Source organism: Brachycentrus maculatus, unplaced genomic scaffold (genome assembly GCF_059751285.1).
Source record: "Brachycentrus maculatus isolate JH-2025_06_01 unplaced genomic scaffold, ASM5975128v1 h1tg000315l, whole genome shotgun sequence".
Classification (NCBI taxonomy): domain Eukaryota; kingdom Metazoa; phylum Arthropoda; class Insecta; order Trichoptera; family Brachycentridae; genus Brachycentrus; species Brachycentrus maculatus.
In genome coordinates, this window is record NW_028281064.1 from 581,425 (window position 1) to 604,184 (window position 22,760).

Below are 22,760 nucleotides of genomic sequence, written 5' to 3' on the forward strand. Positions count from 1 at the left end.
ACCTAGTACGTAATCGTACATACGAGATAATCGCACATGTCCTTTCAAGATCGCTCCTAATTTATTTTTCTCCATCTCGCATTCGCGCTCCGGCGGATTGGAGAATGGACCAGTTGTGTGTCGTCACGTGCGAATGTAAGTTGATCCCGGTGTTGCACGTGGCCTCTGCATTCGTAACCGCTTTAATGGCTATTATCGTCCGATTCTCCTTAACTGTCTGATAGCCCAAGGAGCTTCATCGCGCCGCGACCGATTTTATTGGATAATGAACGGCCGGGACGCTCGCGCACTGAATAATAATTTTTAATTTAAATTTTACTAAGTAAATACCACTATTTCTTAAGATCTACTGTGTCACGTGTTTCGATGCATTCCGCATTATTTTCAAACACCGTATTTGAAGCTAATTCTGAATTTTAGAATTGGGTCCTTGGGACGTTGAAGATTGAAGTGGGGGTAGGAGCTGTTTTTTTATTTTTATTTATTTGTTTAATTTTTATTATTATTTTTTATTTTATCAGTGGGAACATAGACAATAGGGGGAGGCTTTAGTCAATTTAGAATTAGCTTCATATACGGTGTTTGAAAATGATGCGGAATGCATTGAAACACGTGTCACAGAAGATTTTACAAAATAGTGGTATTTACTAAGTAAAATGATTTGCTATCAATTTATGAAAAAATGAATAGTAATTATTGAAACCCAGCATTCGTTAAAAAGTAGTAAAGTTTTTTGCTAGTATACCCGCGATATATTCTCAAAAACAAAAAAAATATCCAATATACATTATTTTGAAAAAATCGCGCGTGAGCAGACATATCGCTCACTCCTTTCAAGAACGTCATAAATCAAAAATCATCAATTTTCACTTGTGCGTGTATTCGGAATGCCCAGAAAATGTACTATATACCAGCAAAAGAGGCATATTTTTAACTTAATATTTACCCGCTACAGGGCAGAAAGTGTTGTTTTTGCATTTTGAAGAAAAGGTATTGTTTAATTATTTTTTTAAATAAACTAAATATTGTTCAAATGGAAAAAAAAAACCTTCTGGTTTTACCTTAAAAGATCTATTACACAGTAAAAAGTTCAATAAGTGGCTTAATATATATTTTTGATACATCGTGTTATATATTTAAGCTTTAAAAACGTTTTCCTGAAAAATCAAGTTTTTTGATTTATGACGTTCTTGAAAGGAGTGAGCGATATGACCTCTCCGGCGGAATGAATGCGACTTAATGAATGATGGACCTTAATCGGCCACTGCGGCAATTTGTGCACTACCATATAATAAATTACGCAGATATTCGCGATATTAAATAATTCCGGGATATTAAATCAAATTAATTACTCTCATTTTCGCTCTCGATAATAAATTGTTTATCTTCTTCAGTCCGGTATTCGCGATAGTGTAGAGCATATATCAGCCCAGTACACAACGGTCGGGATACATGGCGTCACGTTTGCCAAGTTTTCTCATATAATATTGCGTGTGTACGCATCAAATCCGGTAACTTCGTGAGTTTTCCTTTTCCGTAGGATTCGTGCGTGTGATTTTATCAACCATCTACAAATCGCGCGCTCGTTACACTAAACAGGCCGGGAATTTTTATTTTATTTGGGAATTTAACAGATCGGTAACAGCAAGTTATACACGTATTACAAAACAAGTACTTGTGCCGTTTCAATTACAAAATTTTACATATGTCGCTCACTCCTTTCAAGAACGTCATAAATCGAAAATCGTCAATTTTCAGTTGTGCTTTCGAAATGCCCAGAAAATGTACTATATCCCAGCAAAAGAGGCATATTTTTAACTTTAATATTTACCCGCTACAGGGCAGAAAATGTTGTTTTTGCATTTTGAACAATAGGTATTGTTTAATTATTTTTTTAAATATACTTAATTTTTTTCAAATGGAGAAAAATCCTTTAGGTTTTACCTAAAAAGACCTGTTGCACTGTAAAAAGTTCAATAAGTGGCTTGATATTTATTTTTAAAATATTGTGTTATATTTTTAAACTTTAAAAACGTCCTCCTGAAAAATCAAGTTCTTTGATTTATGACGTTTTTGAAAGGAGTGATCGATATGTAAAAAATAACTGGAAGTGAGATTAGAAGGAGTAAAAGGCGAAAGCGGAAGATCAAAGCTCGAGTCAAAAGACAACTGTACGAAACGAGGGACACATCACGTTATCAGTGTCGACTGGCGTTGTTAAATGATCTCTGCGCTCTCTATGTCGAGTTCAATATATCAAAATTACCATATTCATTGTTAGCCAATTTTGATGAACGGTAAATATAGTAGCTTTGTTCAGAGTTTGGAGTAAGAGTAAGAACTTATTGAAAGCTGTCCCACAGCATTCCCTGATCTGATACAGAAGCATCTAGGCTTCCTGACAGACCTTCTCTTGCAAAGCATTTTTTTGTTTTTGTTTTATGAACCAAGTTGCGAAATTTATAGAAAATCTTAAACAAAATTTGCTCATATAGTAGGTAAGTCGATATTCATATCGTAGTGTGTCCCGATTTTCACATAATTTGTCTTGGACTTGAGCTTTGATCTTTCCGTTTTCCCCTTTTCCTCCCTGCCGTCCCTCTTCCAGGTATTTATATGAAATAACTAATGTGAAATTTTGTAACTGGAATGGTACAAATACCTGTTTTTTATCACTTGTTAATGTAAATGTATTTATGTAACTGTTCTGTAAAATTTCCAAATAAAAAAAATTGCATACCGTGAATTTACATTTGTAGAGTTCCTCGCCAAAATGTTACATTTCATTTGTAAATGATTTTAAGTAATCAGGAATTGTAGTTTGTAAAATTGTTACGTTTTGGTGCGATTTAATGATTTCATATTGGTTTAATACAGGATTGGTCACGTTTTGTCTCAACTTCAATTAAGATTTCGATAGAATACGATTAACAGAACAGATTTGTATTTAAAGGATTTTTTGTGCAATATTGGAAATGTAACCTTTTGCTGAGGACCTCCACATTTAAAGAGTGAGAACTTGTAACCTAATTCCGCTTCTTATGGAGATGTTTACGCTTTGAGAATATTGGGATATTGGCGTCTCCGTCGACGCGCCGCACAAGCGTCGATTCAGTTCGCACACTGTGCGTCCATTGAGACGACGAAGCATAGCGTGGTGTGCGGCGGCCGTGTCGGCAGTGTATCGTCAGTGTGTCGGTAGTGTGTCGGCAGTATATCGTCAGTATATCGGCAGTGTATCGGCACCTCCGCTGTACTGTTGGCCGTTCCGCTCGGCAGGTGCAGTAGCCACCCCTCCCCGCGGGCCATGCGCGCCCAGAAGGATGACGCCCGAGGGTCCGGCTCCCGCATCGGCCTTATCATCAGCCAGTTCGAGCGTCGGCGCGCGCCCGGCGACATCTCCCGGCCGTGCGCTCCGCTGACGAAAGACTTGCGAAACATTACCGAACTGAATTTGTACCGCCCCGGGAACAATGGTGTCAATATCCGTTGCTTGAGTGAGAGTGATTCGAATTCTGATACGGAAGTCGGCGTTACACAGTTCTCTATAGGATGGAAGTTGCCCGCTTCCAAGTGTGACCTGGTGTCTGACGCAGTAGCCCAGTGCTTGCGGTCCTTTGGAAGACATTTGCTGCACAGCATCCCTCCAGTGTCGCTGGAGAATCTGGCGGCGGTGGCGGTCGTCACTTCCGCTTCCGTGCCCAGGATGGTGACTAATCTCGTGATCTATCCTTCTTGCAGACTCGTCTTCGGCACCCTCTACCCCGCGTACGCGTCATATAAAGCTGTGAGAACGAAGAACGTCAAAGAATATGTAAGTAGTACTAAAAACTTTTCATAATATCTCTCCTTACCATCCATTGTTTACATTGTGTAATACCACTTTTTTAAACACTTATTTGTGACTACCCGTTACGGAGAATCATTCCATCATTCCATCATCAGGTCATTAAAATTAATATATAATTATTACATTAAATTATTAAAATTAAAATCAAATTATTACGATTTGACATTTCGCTCACTCCTTTCAACAACGTCATAAATAAAATAAAAACATTATTTTTCAGGAGTTTTTTAAGTTTTAAAATATAATACAATTTATTAAAAATAAATATCAAGCCACTTATTGAACTTTTTACTGTGCAACAGATCTTTTTAGGTAAAACCTGAAGGTTTTTTCTCCATTTGAAAAATATTAAGTATATTAAAAAAAATAATTAAACAGTACCTTTTGTTCAAAATGCAAAAACAACATTTTCTGCCCTGTAGCGGGTAAATATTAAGTTTAAAATATGCCGCTTTTGCTGGGATATAGTACATTTTCTGGGCGTTCCGAAAACATGCACAACTGAAAATTGACGATATTTTATTTATGACGTTCTTGAAAAGAGTGAGCTATTTGTATAAAAATATTTTTTTTAAATTTAACTTCGAGTCCATTTTGAATATATTCCCATTGAATTTTTAAAGCCGAATCAATTAATGAACGATTGTAACATGATAAGAGTGGTACTGCAACAAGTCGCGTACTTATTTCAGAGTCACTTCGACAGTGTAGACGAGCTAAATCTGTATTTACAGACTCTTTGTTTGTAAATATAAATTCAACCGTTGCGATCGCGAGCGCCGCGACGCAACGTATCGTTAAATTTGTCTAAATTCCTTCTCAAGTTCGAGTTCACTCTCGAATTTTAGAATGATTTTTTCCCATTTGCTAAAAAACCAAAAATGAACGCACTTTCGTTCGTTTTGTTCAACGAATTTTTTATTACAATTAACAAAATAATTTGATGTGTACCTAGAATCTATCATAACTCAATAAAAAATCGAAAATGAAATTAATTGAGAATGGTATATTTACTCATTTAATTACTACACATCTGTGCTAAGCTCGATAAAAATATTATTATGCTTTTTTTACTCTTATTTTTATTAAATGTTTTCATTCATATAACAAATTTATCTCATTCAATTTTTTATTTATTTATCAGTTATATATATATATATGTTTTTTAAATTTTATTTATTTTTTATATATGTGAGTAGAGATATGTATCAAGAAAAATGTACCTTTAAATATGCTTTAATAAAGTACATTAGAAAATCAAATATTTATTTCCAAGAATGAAATATTTTTATTTAAAGAAATTATAGAAATTATTAAAAAAAACAGTAAACTGTCTGTTTTGTAATAACTTAATTGTAAATTTTTAATTTTTAAATAAAAAAAAAAACAGTATTAACAAGTTTTTCATCATTCTCTAATATATTTCCTTCATAATGCACTATAAAAAAATTCCTATAAGTTATGCATATGATATGCATTATAAAATTTAATCCTACCCTATTGATTATATACATTATGTCCGCCTGCGAAGTGTAGTGGTTGGCGTGTTTGGCTACCGTGATGGATGAGGTCCCGGGTTTGATTCCCAGGATGGTCAAAATAATTATTAATATTCATGTAAAAACATTGGATAATTCCTTCTTTTCTGACTTTGAAATTAGGCCGGCGCAGAAGGTAAAAAAAACACTTCCCGTCCTTAAGCATCAATCGACCGAACGGGTAGAAATACCTTAGTTTGTTAAAAACAGGCTACATAGCCTACACCAAGGGTGGCCAACCCGCGGCCCGCGGAGCATATCACACATTTTTTTCCTTTGTGTACACAAAACCACCAAAAGAACATTGTATCCTGCGTAGTTCGTATCATATCTCCCATATATGGGATTATTTCACTATCCTGACAATTTCAAGACCCATAATGGCGTCAAGTAGTAAAGACGTTGGACTAAAGAAGAGAAGATTAACAGAAAAACTGAGGAGTTGTTAAGACAGATGGACTTTAAACTATTTTTTCGTGGAAATTAAAACAAAGCCAACATGCCTGAAATACAATGATTCTGTTTCTATCTAGAAAAAGTATAACATTAAACGGCATTGCGAGGCTACACATGCAAATAAGTTTGAAATGTACCCAATAAAATAAATTTTGTTTTGCTGCCCGGTAAGAAATCTCATTTCTAAAAACTGGCCCGGCTACTGAAAATGTTGGCCACCCATGGCCTATACACCAAGAAGAAGTAGTAAATAAGTAGGCACCGAATCACAAAGTGAGTTTATGCATTTCAGGTAAAATGGATGATGTATTGGATAGTGTTTGCCCTCTTCACATGCGCGGAGACTGTCACGGACGTGTTCTTCAGTTGGTTCCCGTTTTACTACGAGGTGAAGATACTGCTGGTGCTGTGGCTCCTGTCTCCGGCCACCAAGGGCTCCTCCATCCTCTACAGGAAGTTTGTGCATCCCGCTCTGTGCAGGCGCGAACAGGTAAACTGCCCACTCCGGGATTCAGACCTGGAATCTAAGCGTTTCCGAAAATTCATATTTAACTCTAGAGTATCCTGAAATTATCCGGAGCATTGGTCTGTATGTTCCCGATAGTTACCTAAGACAGCGCCGGCATAGATTGTTTCACATTCCTATACACAGGACCAACCTGCCGATGGTTATGCCTGTAAGAAGAGCTACCGCTATGTTGTACAATATCACATTGGATATTGATCTGTTCCATGTGTCCGAAGGAGTTTTCCGAAGCGGGATTCTTCTACACATTTAACAAGAGTATTCTTGCTTACTTTTTAATGTGTTTTTTTAATGTATACGCCTTAAATGTTAGTTTGTAATATATGTATTAATTATTGAATAAATTGAATTGAATTGAATTAAATTATCCTACGAGTGACGTTTTTACTAAACATTCAATAAAATTATAAAAATGACAAATCTCAGACAAATGTGCGGCAAAATTATGTGTGATAGATGTTTGAATGGTAAGGAATGGATGCAAGACTTGGATAAGCATTATCAATAAAGAAAGACGTAGATGTAGAAAGACGTGTTGACATGGTTTGGACATGTGGAATGAATAAGGGAAGATATAATAATAAAACAAATTTATGATGCGAATGTTGTTGAAAATAGAAGCAGACAAAGACCAAGGAAGACTTGGTGTGATCAAGTATTTCAAATATTTTAAAGTAGTCAGGTCTGGAGTCAGAATAATCGGCGGGTATGTATAAGGAGATGCATGAATGTGGGAGAGGCCAAGAATGTTTGTAAACACAGAGAGGTGTGGCATTCTATTCTCTCTGCTTACCCCTGCGGTTCATAAATTCACGATTTATTAATTAATGCTCTGGTAATACATTTAAAAATATTATGTAAACTTGGTAAATACCACTTATTATTATATTTACATATGTGACTTGTGCTTTGATGCATTCAACGCCATTATCAAACACCGTATGTGAGATGATGTTGAAACCACGGAAACACGTGTTATAAATATATATATATATATAATGATCAAGAGTTTATTTTATGAAAATGTAAATATGTATTCTTAATTTTTCTCTCTTTTTTTGTGTGTATATTAGGTTAAAATTGTTAAAAACAATTAAAAATGTATTAAAAAAGAACTCCACCGACAAGACACACAAGGTGGATTGGTGGGTCTCTGCAAAATATATTGTTTTAAATATGTTAAAAATTATGATTTAAATAAATGTATACAATTTATGTTAATAGTAAAAAATATTTAAAAAAAAATTGTATGTACCAAGTAAATTAAATTCAGAAGTCATTATTTTATTTTTATGTTGCTAATTTATGTTTTTTTTTGTACAGGAAATAGATGAATACATTTCCAAAGCAAAAGATCAGGGTTACCACACAGTCCTGAATCTTGGAACTAAAGGAGTCAACTACGCTACAAATGTCATTATGCAAACTGCTATAAAGGTATGTTTCCTTATTTGTACTACACCTTGCAACACTCCATCCGTTTTACTCCATTGTCTTTATTTAGATGGATTTGCTTGTGCATTTTGATGTTGTTTTATATTTGTAAATAAGGATTACATTTTATTTCAAATTTCCTTTTAATTTTCTCCATTTTACAAACATTTTTTTTTTGTTTTTGTAATCAGACAGACAATAAACCGTACGTCACTGGTAGAAAACTCAGTTTTGTCCACTCAAAATATCACAAAACAATCGGCACAGTCAAAAAAAAAAATTGTTAAGGAATAAAGGAGATATGAGATGTCTACATTTCAATATATCGAGATGTCTACATTTCAAATGACCGAAATATGAACAAATAGTGACATTTACAACATTTTGAGTGTGTGTACAAATACTTGTTCACAAATCTGGATTATCTCCAATTATAGGAGTAATTTTTATATTATTATTTGACATCTCATCAAAGATGAAGAAGAATATGACCAATATACCAGCCTATGACGGTCGTCAGCACCGGAAATGCCCAGACTTCCATATTCTTCTTCTTGATGAGATGTCAAATAATAAATAGTGACATCATTACTTGATCAAAAAATAATAATTTCCCAAGTTCTCCTGCGTGTACGTCATGATCCATATTAACGCATTTTAGACGGGTATTTTTTACCCCTGTAGACCGCTGGCGATGGACGAAAATAAAAAGGTCCCGCACGAATTTCTTTAATTTGTTTTAAATCGCTATATCTTCAAAAATAATGAAGATATTTAAAAAAAAAATATATAAATACTGAAATGCACTTGTAAATATTTATTACGGTCCGCCTATCTGTACTTGCCTATACTTTCTTTCATAAAATAAGTCCGAAATCTCTCTCACTTGCTCATAGGAGTTGAGTGGGTGTGGAACAGAGACATAAATACGTTTCGTGTTTTAGACTCATACAACCCTCCTTGAATTATTACAATAACAGGATTGAATTATTACAAAAACAGAATTGAATTATTACTATAACAGAATATGTTTTCTAAATTACTTGATTCATTAATATTCAAACACATTGTCAGTCAACATCAAGTGTCAGGTATTCAATAATATAGGTCCTTTTTTTGAAATACTGATGTACATGAAAGACTCAAAGATATATATAGAAAGAAGAAAATCACGATTTGATAATTATGTACATACTCGAAGTTAAGATCTTAATAAAGAGATTGGTATATAATATTCATGTAAAAACATTGGATAATTCCTTCTTTTCTAACTTTGAAATGAGGCCGGCACAGAAGGTAAAAATACCCTTCCCATCCTTAAGCATCAATTGACAGAATGGGTAGAAATACCTTTCCCGTCCGAAGTGTGTTAATAACAGCAAGTTAATGCAAATAATTTAATCTCATGAAGTATAGTGAAACCTCTATCTATCGTTTTTAAAGGGACCTATTAAAATAAACCATGAATGCGGGATTAAGAGGTCAATACGCAAATAGATACGACCGAGTAAAGATACCGTCCTCCCAATCTGCATAACCATTCGTAGGCTAAAATTCTAAGAAGAATACATGTTTCAGATGCAAATGTATTTATTTAAAAAAAAATACAAGCCTGAATAGAATTTAAAAAAAACTTTTTTTTTAACTGTTTTGTTTTCGTAAGTCAAAAGTATATTTTCGGCTTTGCAAATTGTATTTTTTCAGCATCGGTTATTGAATGTGTGTTGTAGAAAGTTTTCTTTCAAAGAGTGTGCACGCTTCTTTCCTGCTATCGGTTACACATGTTTTCAAAAAGGTTCTATTCTATAAGTTGCCGTTGAATGTAAGAAAATTAAAAATAATGTAAAAAAACAGACAAAATGTATCAAATATGCAGCTTAATTCGAACGACAAATGCGGTAAATGGTGATACAGAAACAATCAATGCGGTTTAGTTTAGTATGAAATTAATTCGGGATAGAAGAAATAAACGACATATCTGGGAAAACGATTATTCGAGGAACGATAGATAGAGGTTTCACTATATTTTTGTAAATAACCAAAATACAAATATTTCTTTAAAAACAACTAAAAATGGGTGTTTAAATTTTTTAAAAATGAAATGTAATTCGCAATTTAAATGCATCTGAGCGTAACGATCTCGTAAATCACCACTGTATGAGCACACTTGCACATGATGCCGAGCACCGCTAGTTAAGGCCTGTTTGGAATGATCTAATGGTGTTGGTTCCACTGTGACTGCATTAATGTGATTTCAGTGCCACATGTGTTATGTATGTATTCTCTGCACAGTTACCGAGCAACTCCATTTATCACCTTATGCGTTCGACTTTGCTGCTCTGCAGATCACTGTGCTGAGAGCATTTTATTTATTTATTTGTTGTACAAATTTATTAGCTTCCTAGCTTTCGCTTCCATTGAAATAATACTTATTTAGCTTATTTCTCCAGTTTTATGTATTTTTCTTGGCGTCACCATTTTATTTTTTTAGTTTTAATCGGAGATTTTTGGTAACCGTGAATAAAATACAAGCAAAAAATAGCACCATTACACTAAAGAACTCATCTAATAATAACAGTAATACATAATTAATTCCAACAGTAATACAGAATAAAAAGATATTGACCAAAGACCATTAAGATATTTTTACCACCTCCAATATTTATTTTTGATTGTCGTTTAATTTATTTAATTGTTTTAATTTTATTTATCGAGGGTACTAGGAGCAAATTCAGAATCTTTGCGGGGAATGAATAATTTTTTGTTTCTTTCATAATTCACATAAAATATGAAAAATGATTGATATATATATAATCCTACAAAAGTCATTATTATGTGTAGGATTATAAACTTATACAGGGTGGTGCAAAGGAAACAAGGGGTTTAAATATTATACTATGTTTTTCATTTAAATGTACTACACTACAGTTAAATCCTGCAGACCTGGTAGCCGAAATCGTCATGGAAATCACAAAACCATGTTGGTGCTGGTGGGTTTTAGCTTTTGAAAAAGCTATATTTTAAATTTTCTAACTCGTATAAAATTTACACACTATTCAAGTTCCTTTCTCTTTTGCACCACTCTGTATATTTAAATGAAATATTATGTGAACTAGCTAAAAAATTAAGATTGCTCAGTTTGCTCATAATACCGTTAATTTGATTATTTTTCTTTATTTGTTTATTAACATGCTTTTTTAATTTCTCTCCCGCATTTTCACATGTTACCCATTCTCGCTGGCCTTCGAAACGCTTCACAAACACGTACAGAACTTTGCAATTCAAAGCCGGCCTCCGACGATCTTTCCATCTCCACGTCAGCCCTTGTCCTCTGTGACCAATAGGAGGGAACCTACTCCAGATGTCACCTTCGTGTACGGATCGGATCTTTTGGACGGCCCTATCGAGATATCGTCGGAAGAAGGAGACTTTGTTCCTCTGATTCCCAAAGTGGAAAGGGATCCTATGGCCACATTGGTATATAGGGAAGAAGACAATGCTGAAATTGAGGAAGTCCCCACCCGAGTTAGTAGAAGAGTCACAAAGAAAAAGGCATCGACGGGAGTCACAAAGCGACCTAGAAGTACCAGCAGGAAGACTAGGAATCAAGGCATCAAGAAAGACAAAGCTAAAAGCAGTGAGGAGATCTCGGTTGAATAACGTAGTCAACTATTATGTATTATCATTACTTGTGCTGTTTTATCAAAAAGCACTACACATATTCTTTAGCTATAGGACTACCTGCATTTTACTTTAGCATACAATCAGTTTCTCTTGATACATATAATAGAGATTTTGTGGTTTAAAGGAAAAATACTAAAAAAGATACTGCATTTAAAACTGGTGTGAATTTAAAATGAATATGTTTTGTACTTCCACAATATAAACTAGTATTTTCTTAGTCCCAATTGCAGGAACATTTATAAGTATGTTTTGGACATTTAGCATATTACTTTGAGCTCTGTGTTTTGTTTGTGATTTAGAATGTAAACGACATTTCTACAACTTACAAAATAACATTGTTTAAAATCAGTATATATTGTATCTTATTATAATTTGATTATAAGTCTACTAGGTTTGAAGCAAACAGCTTCTTCCTCTAGACTGATTAAAAAAGCTGTTTGCTTCAAAACTAATCAACGATATTGTTATTTAAAATAAGATATACATATGTAGTGATTTTAAACAAAGTTATCTTATAAATGTTGAAACGAAAAATCACATCAAATATTGACTATATTTCCACGTGTATTTTGATTTCCAAATACAATCTATAATTGTGATTTTATATATTTTTTCATGACTTTATTTTTACATAATTTACTTTTTTTTTATCTCCAATTCCAATTGACCAGTAAAATGTCTTTTTTAAGTTGGAATATGTTTTTTTTGTTTCATTTGAGGCATTGAAGTGTATTGAATATTAAAATGGATTACACATTAAGTATTTACTATACAATACCAACCCTGAACAAAATAAACTTTTTTCTATGCTAAAGTTATGTATGTCATTTGTAGTGTGAGGCAAATATGTTTGTGATTATTTACTTTAATTTAATTTTATTTCATTTACGTATGTGTACATTTAAAAAAAAACATATGTAAATAGATATAAAGGATAGCACAAAATTCATCACCCTATCGAAATATGTTATAATTTTTACAATTGGCGTCGTACGTCAATAATATTCGACATTTGTGAACTAGATAGCTGCACTATACACACAAGATTTAGGGTGGCGCAAAATTAATCATCCAATTTTGTTTTAAAATAACTTTTTTGCTTTAAAAAAAAAAAATTGAGTGATGGAAATCATTGTTTGAACCTTTATAATTTTTTCTGTCAAGTGGAAAAAATGATTTCCGTCAAGTGGCTGCCGTCAGTGTTGATAAACATTTGTGCCCGTTTGATCAATCTGTTTGCATACTATAGCTGTCTAGTTCACAAATCGATCACTCCTTTCAAGAACGTCATAAATCAAAAATAGTCAATTTTCAGTTGTGCATGTTTTCGGAATGCCCAGAAAAAGTGTACTATATCCCAGCAAAAAAGGCATATTTTTAACTTAATATTTACCCACTACAGGGCAGAAAATGTTGTTTTTGCATATTGAAGAAAAGGTATTGTTTAATTATTTTTCAAAATAAACTAAATGTTTTTCAAATGGAGAAAAAACCTTCAGGTTTTACCTAAAAAAATCTGTTGCACAGTAAAAAGTTCAATAAGTGGCTTGAAATATATTTTTAATACATTGTATTATAATTTAAAACTTTAAAAACGTTCTCCTGAAAAATCAAGTTTTTTGATTTATGACGTTCTTGAAAGGAGTGAGCGAAATGTCAAATATGATTGACGTACGAAGCCATCAGCAAAAATTATAACATCTTCTGATTGGGTGATTAATTTTGTGCCACCCTGTATTTAAAGTCTTATCTATTTGCACTGGCTGTTGTATGAAAGACTGAAAAAAGCATTTAATTGTGTAAACTTTGAATCATTTAAGGTGCCCTGAATATTGCGCAATTTTTTTAAAGGTGAATATATTTTATAAAATTAAACAACTTTGTTTTAACCACTTTTTTTATTTATTATTAGTACATTTTAACCAACCGGTTTAGACAAGAACCTTGTCATCATCAGGGTTTATTAAATTCTAAAATATTAAAACATTAAAATACCCATAGTTAATTACATTCCCTTACCAAAAACTTCCACACACTCAGTACACCATATGAAAATATGATTTAAAAACTCCTAAATGATATTTTTATTGTTAAAATTTAGCAGTTTTTAAATCATATTTTTAAATCATATTTTTTAAATCAATTTTCATATGGTGTACGGAGTGTGTGGAAGTTTTTGGTAAGGGAATGTTATTAACTATGAGTATTTGAATGATTTTTAGTATTTTAATGTTTTGGAATTTAATAAACCCTGATGATGACAAGGTTCTTGTTGAAACCGGTTGGTTAAAGTGTACTAATAATATTTTTTTCAAAAAGTGGATAAAACAAAGTTGTTTAATTTTATAAAGTTTATAAAATGTGCCACAAAGTATCTGTGGAAAACAATCGAGAAAAAATCTATTTTGTTTACCAGTTTGAGAGCTTTCCAATACATTTTAATTTTGAAAAAATACATGTATTAGTTAGTGCCTTGTTATACAACAAGCTAGGTTTTAAACTACCATTATATATAAAATGGAAAATGCCTTATATCGGAGCCTTACCTACCTAAAAATTAGAATTATGTGACAATTTTAGAAATTATAAGTGCTTGATTGATTAGAATATTTTGTATGACAATTTTTGTTTGTATCGTGACTTTTTTTACCATTGATTTTGTACTTTTGAGTGTTAGAATTTAATAAATATAAATATTATTTTCTTTGTTTCTGTTACCGCACTATAAAGGAGTTATTTGACAAGTAAGAAAAAAGATACATACCATGTATTAATCCACAAATTTCTAGAAATACCGTTGACTGCCACGTTTAACACGTTGACTGCCATGGAAATTTTCAGAATTCCAGTCTAAAAAGCCAATTTAATTTAATCATATTATATTTTCTTAAACTCTAATTATAGTTCAAACCCTTATCCGCACCCCAATGGTGCATAGGGCACTGCATCATATAAACGCAGTGTTATCTTGATCGTAAACACATGAGGAAAGGTGATCAGCCCTCCGTTTTAGGTACCAGTCCAGGGTAATATTGAATAAATATTAGAGTGAAAAAATCACTTAAATTTATTAGGAATCGAACCCAGGACTTCCAGAATGGTAGCCGAGCAGGCTGACCATTACACTACGGAGGCGGACATATTTATATTTTATTAATTATAGTCCATATTTATATTTTCTTTTAATTCAATAATGTAAGTCAGCACTGATATTTTGTTCTCTTCCCGGAAGCAATCTATCCATATTAGCACTGATACTACATATTTTATTGTAGCTGCACGAATATAGCAAGTAAACACAGTACGAGTGACCCGTAGTCGGCATCCTAGCAAAGAACGCAATCTTACAGATATCTCGTAGTTGGCAGTCAACTTAAAATGTAATAAGATGATCAAACAATTTCAACAGCAATACATTTATTTCACTAGAAAAAACTGTAATTTTTGAAGTGATATGGATCTTTTTTTTATTTCTCAATTGACTTCGTCTGTACATACAAAAATAACTTAATTAATTACATATTAACACCTCAATTTAACACATAAGGCCTGGTTGGGACAAGTAGTGTGCGTATGTCGCTTGCGTCCACACAATATTCATGAAATTTTTCATATTGTACGGGTACAAGTGACGTATTTAATATGTGTCAACTGGGCATGACTATTAATTCATCACTCTCACAATATATTCACAAGAAAAAAAAAAGAAAAAAAGAAACTAAAATTACATCCTATGGCAGTCCCAAAAACTACGGTGAGTTTGCATGGCTTTATTATTATGTATTAAACTTTTTTCACCTTTTGCACTATATTTTTAAGGTTGAGTGTCGCATTCTGTAATTAATTTTGCAGTTTCTATTACGTTTACAAAAGAAAAAGAAAATGTAATTGTTTATATGAATTTTAGCTCTAGATATTATTTCATTCCAAATTATTTTTTAAATTCTTGTTATTCAATTATTTATATCAAACCTCAGATGGAAAAAGCTTTGAAGCGCTAATTTTACCGTTTTGCACCAAGTACAATTCTTTAGTCCGCCTCAGTGCAGTGCCCTATGCATCATTAGGTGCAGATAAGGGTTAAAAGAATCTTTCTTTAGGGCTTTGAGTTGATACTATACTTATTTTTAAAATATTAAACACTTATATAGTACCACTTAATAAGTTTTATTTCATTACACACATTACAAATATTATTCTTCTCTTCTCCATCTTATTCCGCTTTGCTGAGGGTTGGAGGGTTGCGACCCTTGCAGAAGCAATGACTCTTCTCCAGTTATCCCTTTACTGTGCTGCACGTAGCGCTCCAACCACTGAGGTGCCTGCTGCTGCCTTAATTTGATCGGTCCATTGTGTGGGGGATATTCCTCTCCCTCTCTTTCCCTCCAGGCTTTACCGATCACAACTAGGCTATCCTCGTTGCCACGCGCAACGTGTCCAAAGAACTGGAGAATCCGTTGGGTATAGACATTGACAAATATTATACAAGTGTTTAATTTTTGAAAATAACCAATATGTCATTCTATAATGCTGAATCAATAAATAAGATATTTAATAAATAATACTTCATCAGTATTAATGAGAATTTAATTTTTAGGGTGGGGGAGGCTTGGTCCAGCAGATTCGCCGAAGTTACAGTCTCTCCGATTTGTCTGTGGACGAGCCCGACTGCCGGAGCCAGCAGGAGCTGGACGAGGCTTCCGATGTGGTGCTGGCCGACCCTCGCCTCGTCAGGAGGAGCACCGGGGGCCACGGGCGCGGCCGCAGCCCTCGCACGCAGAGCACCCCCAGAGTAGACATGATCTTCCCCGAAGTAGATGTATCGGGACATAGCCGAGCCAGCTCAAGAGATAGCAAATTAAGGTGATTTAACCGAATCGGTGCCATGAGTGCGTTAACGCGGTCTCCAATTCCGTGCTCACCAGGCCGCCCATACAAAATGAGCGTGTAAACACGCTCTCGTTTGAGCTTTTCGCAAGCCGATATCAAATCCAATTGTCATATTTTTTAATTAGAATATATAGATACTTCTTCTTCTTCTTCTTTTTGTAGATCCTAGGGATCTGTTTGTAGATCCTAGGGATCTGTTTGTGCCTCCGCATGTCGCTCTTGGGATGTCGACTCCCAGCTGTCCTTCCATCTTTTCGGAGGTCTAAAAAGTCGATTCCATATTTATACACACATAAAGTAGGATGAAATTGGTACTATAGATTTTATTCACTAAATTACATATTTCTAACTAATTGTTTTTTTCTGGCTTTTTATTATTATACGGTATTATTATATGGATAAAAACAAAAAAGTTGATGGACAATACTTCTTCTTCTTCTTTTTGTAGATCCTAGGGATCTGTTTGTGCCTCCGCATGTCGCTCTTGGGATGTCGACTCCCAGCTGTCTTTCCATCTTTTCGGAGGTTTGCCTGGGGGTCTGCGTCCTTCAGGGTTGCCTTGGAGGGCGATACGTGGAAGTCTGTCTTCTGACATTCTGTTTAAATGTTCCTTCCAGTATCGCCTTCGTTGCCGTCCCCCACCTCACGATATCCTCCGTCTTACACATGCTTCGAATGTCGGTATTTCTTACTCGGTCTCGCAATGTGTTTCCAGTTATGGATCGGAGAGTCTTCATCTCGGAGGTTCGAAGTCTGATATAGAAACTGTGTTGTAAATAAATTAACTGGTATAATTTCAAGGTAAAAAATAATTAAAATGAAAATTATATTTTCTGGCATTTCTCAGTATGTGATTATAATCCAGGATTCGGACCTCACATACTAATAAAAGAGTTTCTGCTCAATAAAAAAGCTTCTTTTCATCTCTTTAATAGATGTCTCTAGCGAAATTCCAGTGATTCAAGAACAATGTTTCGTAATTGGATCATATTTTTATTTTTTATTTTTTTATTCATTTAATATATTTACATTTTTATTTATAACATAATACATTTGAATCATTTATACATATAGAGAACTTTTATATTTCGATTCGCTGTTCCTCTCCATAAAAGAGATTGAGCTCTTGTGCTTGGAGAGGGACTTACACTCGTGGTTTAATGTTATATAATAAAAGATATAATAATATTTTTTTTGTATATTTTTTCAAGATTTAAATGTATAGAGCTTTAATTTTTTTCTCAAGTATTTTTATATCATCTATTTTTTTAATTTCTTTAGGGAGTTTATTGAAATGTTTGATTGCCAAATATTTGAAGTTTTGCTGAAATTGCTTGGTGTTGCATTTTGGAGTAGAAAAATCGTTAGAGAATCTCGATGATAAATTTTTTGTGAAATTCAAATAATTGTCACCCTTTAGTATTTGAAAAATTGCGGTTTTTTATAATTTTTTTTATATATAATAGAACTTCCAAGAATTTGAGTAGTGTGTTTGTCAATCATGGGTAGAATTGATAATGTTACACGTGTGTAAAGTGATCACTTAAAGCTGCCTATTAGGGTTGTGAGCCCCGTAAATGCCCAGACTTCCATATTCTTCTTCATCTATGTTGAGATGTCAAAAAATAATATGAAAATTTTACATGATTTCTGTCCTCATTGTCAGCAATTGTAATTACATATAACCTTTGTCCACTGAACCATCAATATCGCTCACTCCTTTCGAGAATGTCACAAATCAAAAAACGTTTTTAAAGTTTAAAAATATAATACAGTATATTATTTTTTGGTACTCCTGTAATTGGAGATAATCCAGATTTTGTGAACAAGTATTTGGACACACTCAAAATGTTGTAAATAATACAGTATATTAAAAATAAATATCAAGCTACTTACTGAACTTTTTACTATGCAACAACTGTGTAAAACCTGAAGGTTTTTTCTCCATTTGAAAAATATTTATTTTATTTAAAAAAAAAATTAAACAATACATTTTCTTCAAAATGCAAAAACAACACTTTCTGCCCTGTAGCGGGTAAATATTAAGTCCTAAATATGCCTCTTTTGCTGGGATAAAGTATATTTTATGGGCATTCTGAAAACACACACAACTGAAAATTGACAATTTTTGATTTATGACGTTCTTGAAAGGAGTGAGCAATATGATTCTTGCGTAAATTCAATTATAATTTGTTTTAAGTCAAATCAGATCTTCGGAAGACGTAAGTTCCGACACCTCCAGCGGTCAGGACAACCTGGTGCGGACCGCCTCGGTGGGGGGCAGCACGAGCCGGACCAGGAGCAAGGTCACCCGGAGCACATTCACTTCCATCAAGAGACCCGGAGCAGCAGAGGTAAGATAAGGTATTTTATGATTTCATCGTACTTCGATTCTATTTTCATCATTATTCTTTTCCACTCAGCTTTTGTTTCTAATTTATTGATCTAATTTTGATTTATAAGATGTAAACCTTATTATATTATTTTTATTTTTTATACACTCAATACATTTATGCACAAATTAAAGGTTTATCTTAATTATTTAAAGTGTAATATATTGACAACATTTTGAGTGTTTCCAAATACTACGATTATCTCCAATTACAGGAGTTATTTTCATATTAATATAAGAGTTTCTGCTTAGTAAAAAGCTTCTTTACATCTCACCAATACATGTCTCCAGTGAAGTTCTAGTGATTCAAGAACAAGGTTTCTAAATTGGTTCATGTATATAGAACTTCTAAGAATTCGAGTGGTGTGGTTGTCAATAATGGGTAGAATTGGTGAATGTTACACGTGTGATCACTTAAACCAGACTATGATGGTCGTCAGCCCCGTAAATGCCCAGACTTCCATATTCTTCTTCATCTTTGATGAGATGTCAAAAAATAATATAAGTGAAATATAACTAAAATATTGGATTTAAGTTTTGAACTGGCAGTTCGTGGTGGAACTGCATTTTATAGAATAAAATAAGAAGTATGTAGTTTTCTCCACATGAATTTTATTAGAAATTACTCCGGTCAGTCCCCACCATATGGGACGCACTACTTACATAAGTACGGATATTATTGTATTTAAACCAATATATTACATATATATATATATATATTTTTTTGACATCTCATCAAAGATGAAGAAGAATAAGGAAGTCTGGGCATTTACGGGGCTGACGACCGTTATAGGCTGGTTTAAGTGATCACTTTACACACGTGTAACATTCACCAATTCCACCCATTAACGACAACCACACTACTCAAATTCTATATATATATGAACCAATTTAGAAACCTTGTTCTTGAATCACTAGAACTTCACTAGAGACATCTATTGGTGAGATAATAGGAATGTATTGTTCACCCCTCCCTTGTTCTCATGTGCCTTAGGCAACGTCTGTGCCTTATCAAGGTATATTTATCAAGGTTGAGCAGTGTATGTGTGCCTTTATATTACTTGAATTTTAAGTCGAATTTGTAAATTGATCCAAAATAAAAAATTATAGTAAACTTATTGTAGGCTTTGGATAATATTTGTAATATAATTTTTATGCACCTATAAGTTGCGTGTTATGTAAGTCACTCAATTTGTAAAAATACACCAAAAAATATTCCATACGTTTCAATTCCTAATTTTTGATGAACCCCATTTAAAATTCAAATAATTTCTTGTAGACAGTAATTTTAGATTCATACTTCTCGTAGATCTGAAAAAACAAAATTTCAACCATTTTGCTTAAAAATATGCACAAAATCCTTTCTGTGTTTTGTATAATTATTATCACATAGAATATGTACTCAAAGAATTTATATTTTCTTTAATTCTTCAGAGGCGTTGGAAAATATGCTTTTTTCAAATCAACTTTAAGTTTTTGCTTAACGCGTACAAAGGGTTAAACATTCACAGTCATCTCTCTCTCTCTCTCTCTCTTATTATTTTTGTTTTTGTTTCCGTATGAATGCCATGAATGAAAGTAATTTTTTCTTTGAAGGACAGTGAAGTAATCATAGAGGAAATGGACGATGACAGGATACCTTCACCATTTTTAAATAATTTACCCCTTCCTCAAGTTGGTGGAACTGTTTGTCTGCCTTACTCTAAAGATATCATTTCCCAATATTTAAGATTTATCATGGATAATGAATTACAAGGTCGGATGGAAAAAGACGAACCGGTCGATGAGTACAAACAGTACTTGAAATTAAAAGAAGTTTTCGATTCAAATAAGAACTGTGCTGAAGAGAAATCTAAAATTGTAACTTCTACCGAAAATCTCGAGTCGAAAGATATAGAAAAACTTAAAGAGATTCCTCCAATTGGCAATGAAGCACTGTCATCTAGTTTAAATAATCCAAATAAACAGTCTTTGGAAAATGTCGTAACTAAATCTCAAGCTGTAGAAAATGAATCGGATGACAAGAAGGACAGTATGACGAAACTGATTGTTCCGGAAACTAGTAATGTAGATCTTTTTCCGAAAGACAAAGAAAAATCCATCAAAACCGAGTCAGAAAAGGCTACTGTCGAAGAAAACTCTTCGAAACCTGTAGACAGTCTTAAACCGAATAAAATCTGCGATGAATCGAGGAGTATCGGGGCTTCATCTTCTAATCTGAGTTCCGAAGATGAATCTGGCGAGGCAGAATTCACAACCCCGAACAGTTCGCCGGTTATGAAAAATAAAATAGTCAAAAGTGCCAGACACAAGAAAAGGCACGCTCCGCCCCCGCCGAATTGCCATTCGTCAAGCCCGTCTGACAAGAATGAGGCCGATAATACACACGAACACCATAAAATTACCGATAAGATCGATACGAAATGTGAACAAGTTCAATCCAATACGAAATTAGAAGAGCCGGATAAAATTGAATCCCTGGGTGTTGTTTCTACAAAAACAATCGATAGCGCTTTGTCTCATTCTCCAGTGCGAAGAAAGCAACGAACCAAGAGCCGATCTTCATCTAAAGGAAGAAATGAATCCTCTTTGTCTAAACTCATGCATCTACCATCCAAATTTGCTTTTTGGAGCACGCCCGAAGACTCTGCAAAGCTGTCTGACTCGGACGAATCCTATAATAGCCCTAACGAAAACAGCTCTCTTAGTGACTATGGGTCAGCCGTAAACCTTAAAACATCGAAAGAAGATAAAACCAATGACAATACCCAAAGCTCGATTAAAATTGACTCATCAGTTTTGGTGACAGAAACTTCCGACAAAGAGATATCAAATGATGCTGATAAAATAAAGCCTGAGGTTTCTGTAGCTGAGGATGATTTGAAAGTGAAAGGGATCAGCCAGCCAAGCATTGGATCTGTCATGTTGGAACATGAAGCTGATAATTACACGTACATACCGCTGAGAATTGAAACATTAGTGGTGAATACAGAGAGTAAAAGTACTGATGTTTAATGCGGAGTGACCAAGTAACTCGGTTAATACTAATCTAATACACCCTTTACAAAGATGTTATTGGATCCCGATACAAACATATTTTATTAATTATTATGTAAGATTTTTATTTCTTTATTTTTGTTTTCTTTTATTCATTTGTTTTAACCGATTGTTTTCTTCCTTCCTTAATTGTTTAAACATACATGTTTATTTATTTTTGTATATTTATTTTACATCTAAAATTGAAAAGAATTGCACTGATGAAACTGATTTGTGTTTGGATTTGGCTTGTAATTTGAATTTTAATACCTATTGATTTTAATGCATAAATTTTGTGTGTGCCATTTTATTTTGTTTTTCTTAACTCCTTTAGGTGTATTTTGCTTTACTTATTTTGAAGTACTTCAGAGTTAATCAGAATGTTATTTTTATTAACTTATTACCACTTAAGTAACGGGTTGGAAATTACAAAGATGGTTTTGCTGATGGAAAAATACTATCAGTCTGTTAACATCGCTTAAACGATGAAACCAGTTATTGATCAGAAAAATTAAGGGGATTAAAGTATCAACCTGTTATTTAATTTTATGTTTGCCAATTATAATGAAGTTTAAATTTATTTTAAAAAAGGTAGCACTTGTATAGTACCGCTTATTGAGTTTTATATCATTACACACAACTTGTTTTACGTTTTACGTTTTAATAAGTGGTATAATACGAGTATTTAATATAATCAACAAAGTTAATGCCGAATCAATAAATAATATATCGTAGTCATACAGGAGAAAGTGACCAAGTTTTTTTTTTACAAAAAACATCATCATTAACTATTTGATATCTTACTAGCTTAATATTGCCCTGTAAAAATCCCAAAGGATTTTAAACTTAGAAGTATAATATATTGTCTTGTTTAAAATAACTAACTGCATTGATGTTTATTTTGTTGCCAAGCAAAAGTGACTTAAATGGCCCTCCTTAACATTTTATGTTTTG

The 22,760-nt window shown here is 33.4% G+C and overlaps 1 protein-coding gene across 2 annotated transcripts in view; it reads left to right on the forward strand.

Annotated features, from left to right (window-relative positions):
• LOC148304457 (uncharacterized) overlaps nucleotides 1-22,760 on the forward strand; it is a 42,379-nt gene that overhangs the window by 18,836 nt on the left and 783 nt on the right. The window contains exons 2-7 of one of the 2 annotated variants that reach the window (XM_088268267.1): nucleotides 3,742-3,814; nucleotides 6,137-6,334; nucleotides 7,694-7,807; nucleotides 16,086-16,351; nucleotides 18,579-18,732; nucleotides 20,367-21,882. In XM_088268267.1, coding sequence (XP_088124393.1) covers nucleotides 3,742-3,814; nucleotides 6,137-6,334; nucleotides 7,694-7,807; nucleotides 16,086-16,351; nucleotides 18,579-18,732; nucleotides 20,367-21,785 — 2,224 coding nt within the window. In that variant the 3' untranslated portion in view covers nucleotides 21,786-21,882. The remainder of the gene's footprint in view (nucleotides 1-3,741; nucleotides 3,815-6,136; nucleotides 6,335-7,693; nucleotides 7,808-16,085; nucleotides 16,352-18,578; nucleotides 18,733-20,366; nucleotides 21,883-22,760) is intronic. The other variant, XM_088268268.1, reaches the window with a different exon arrangement.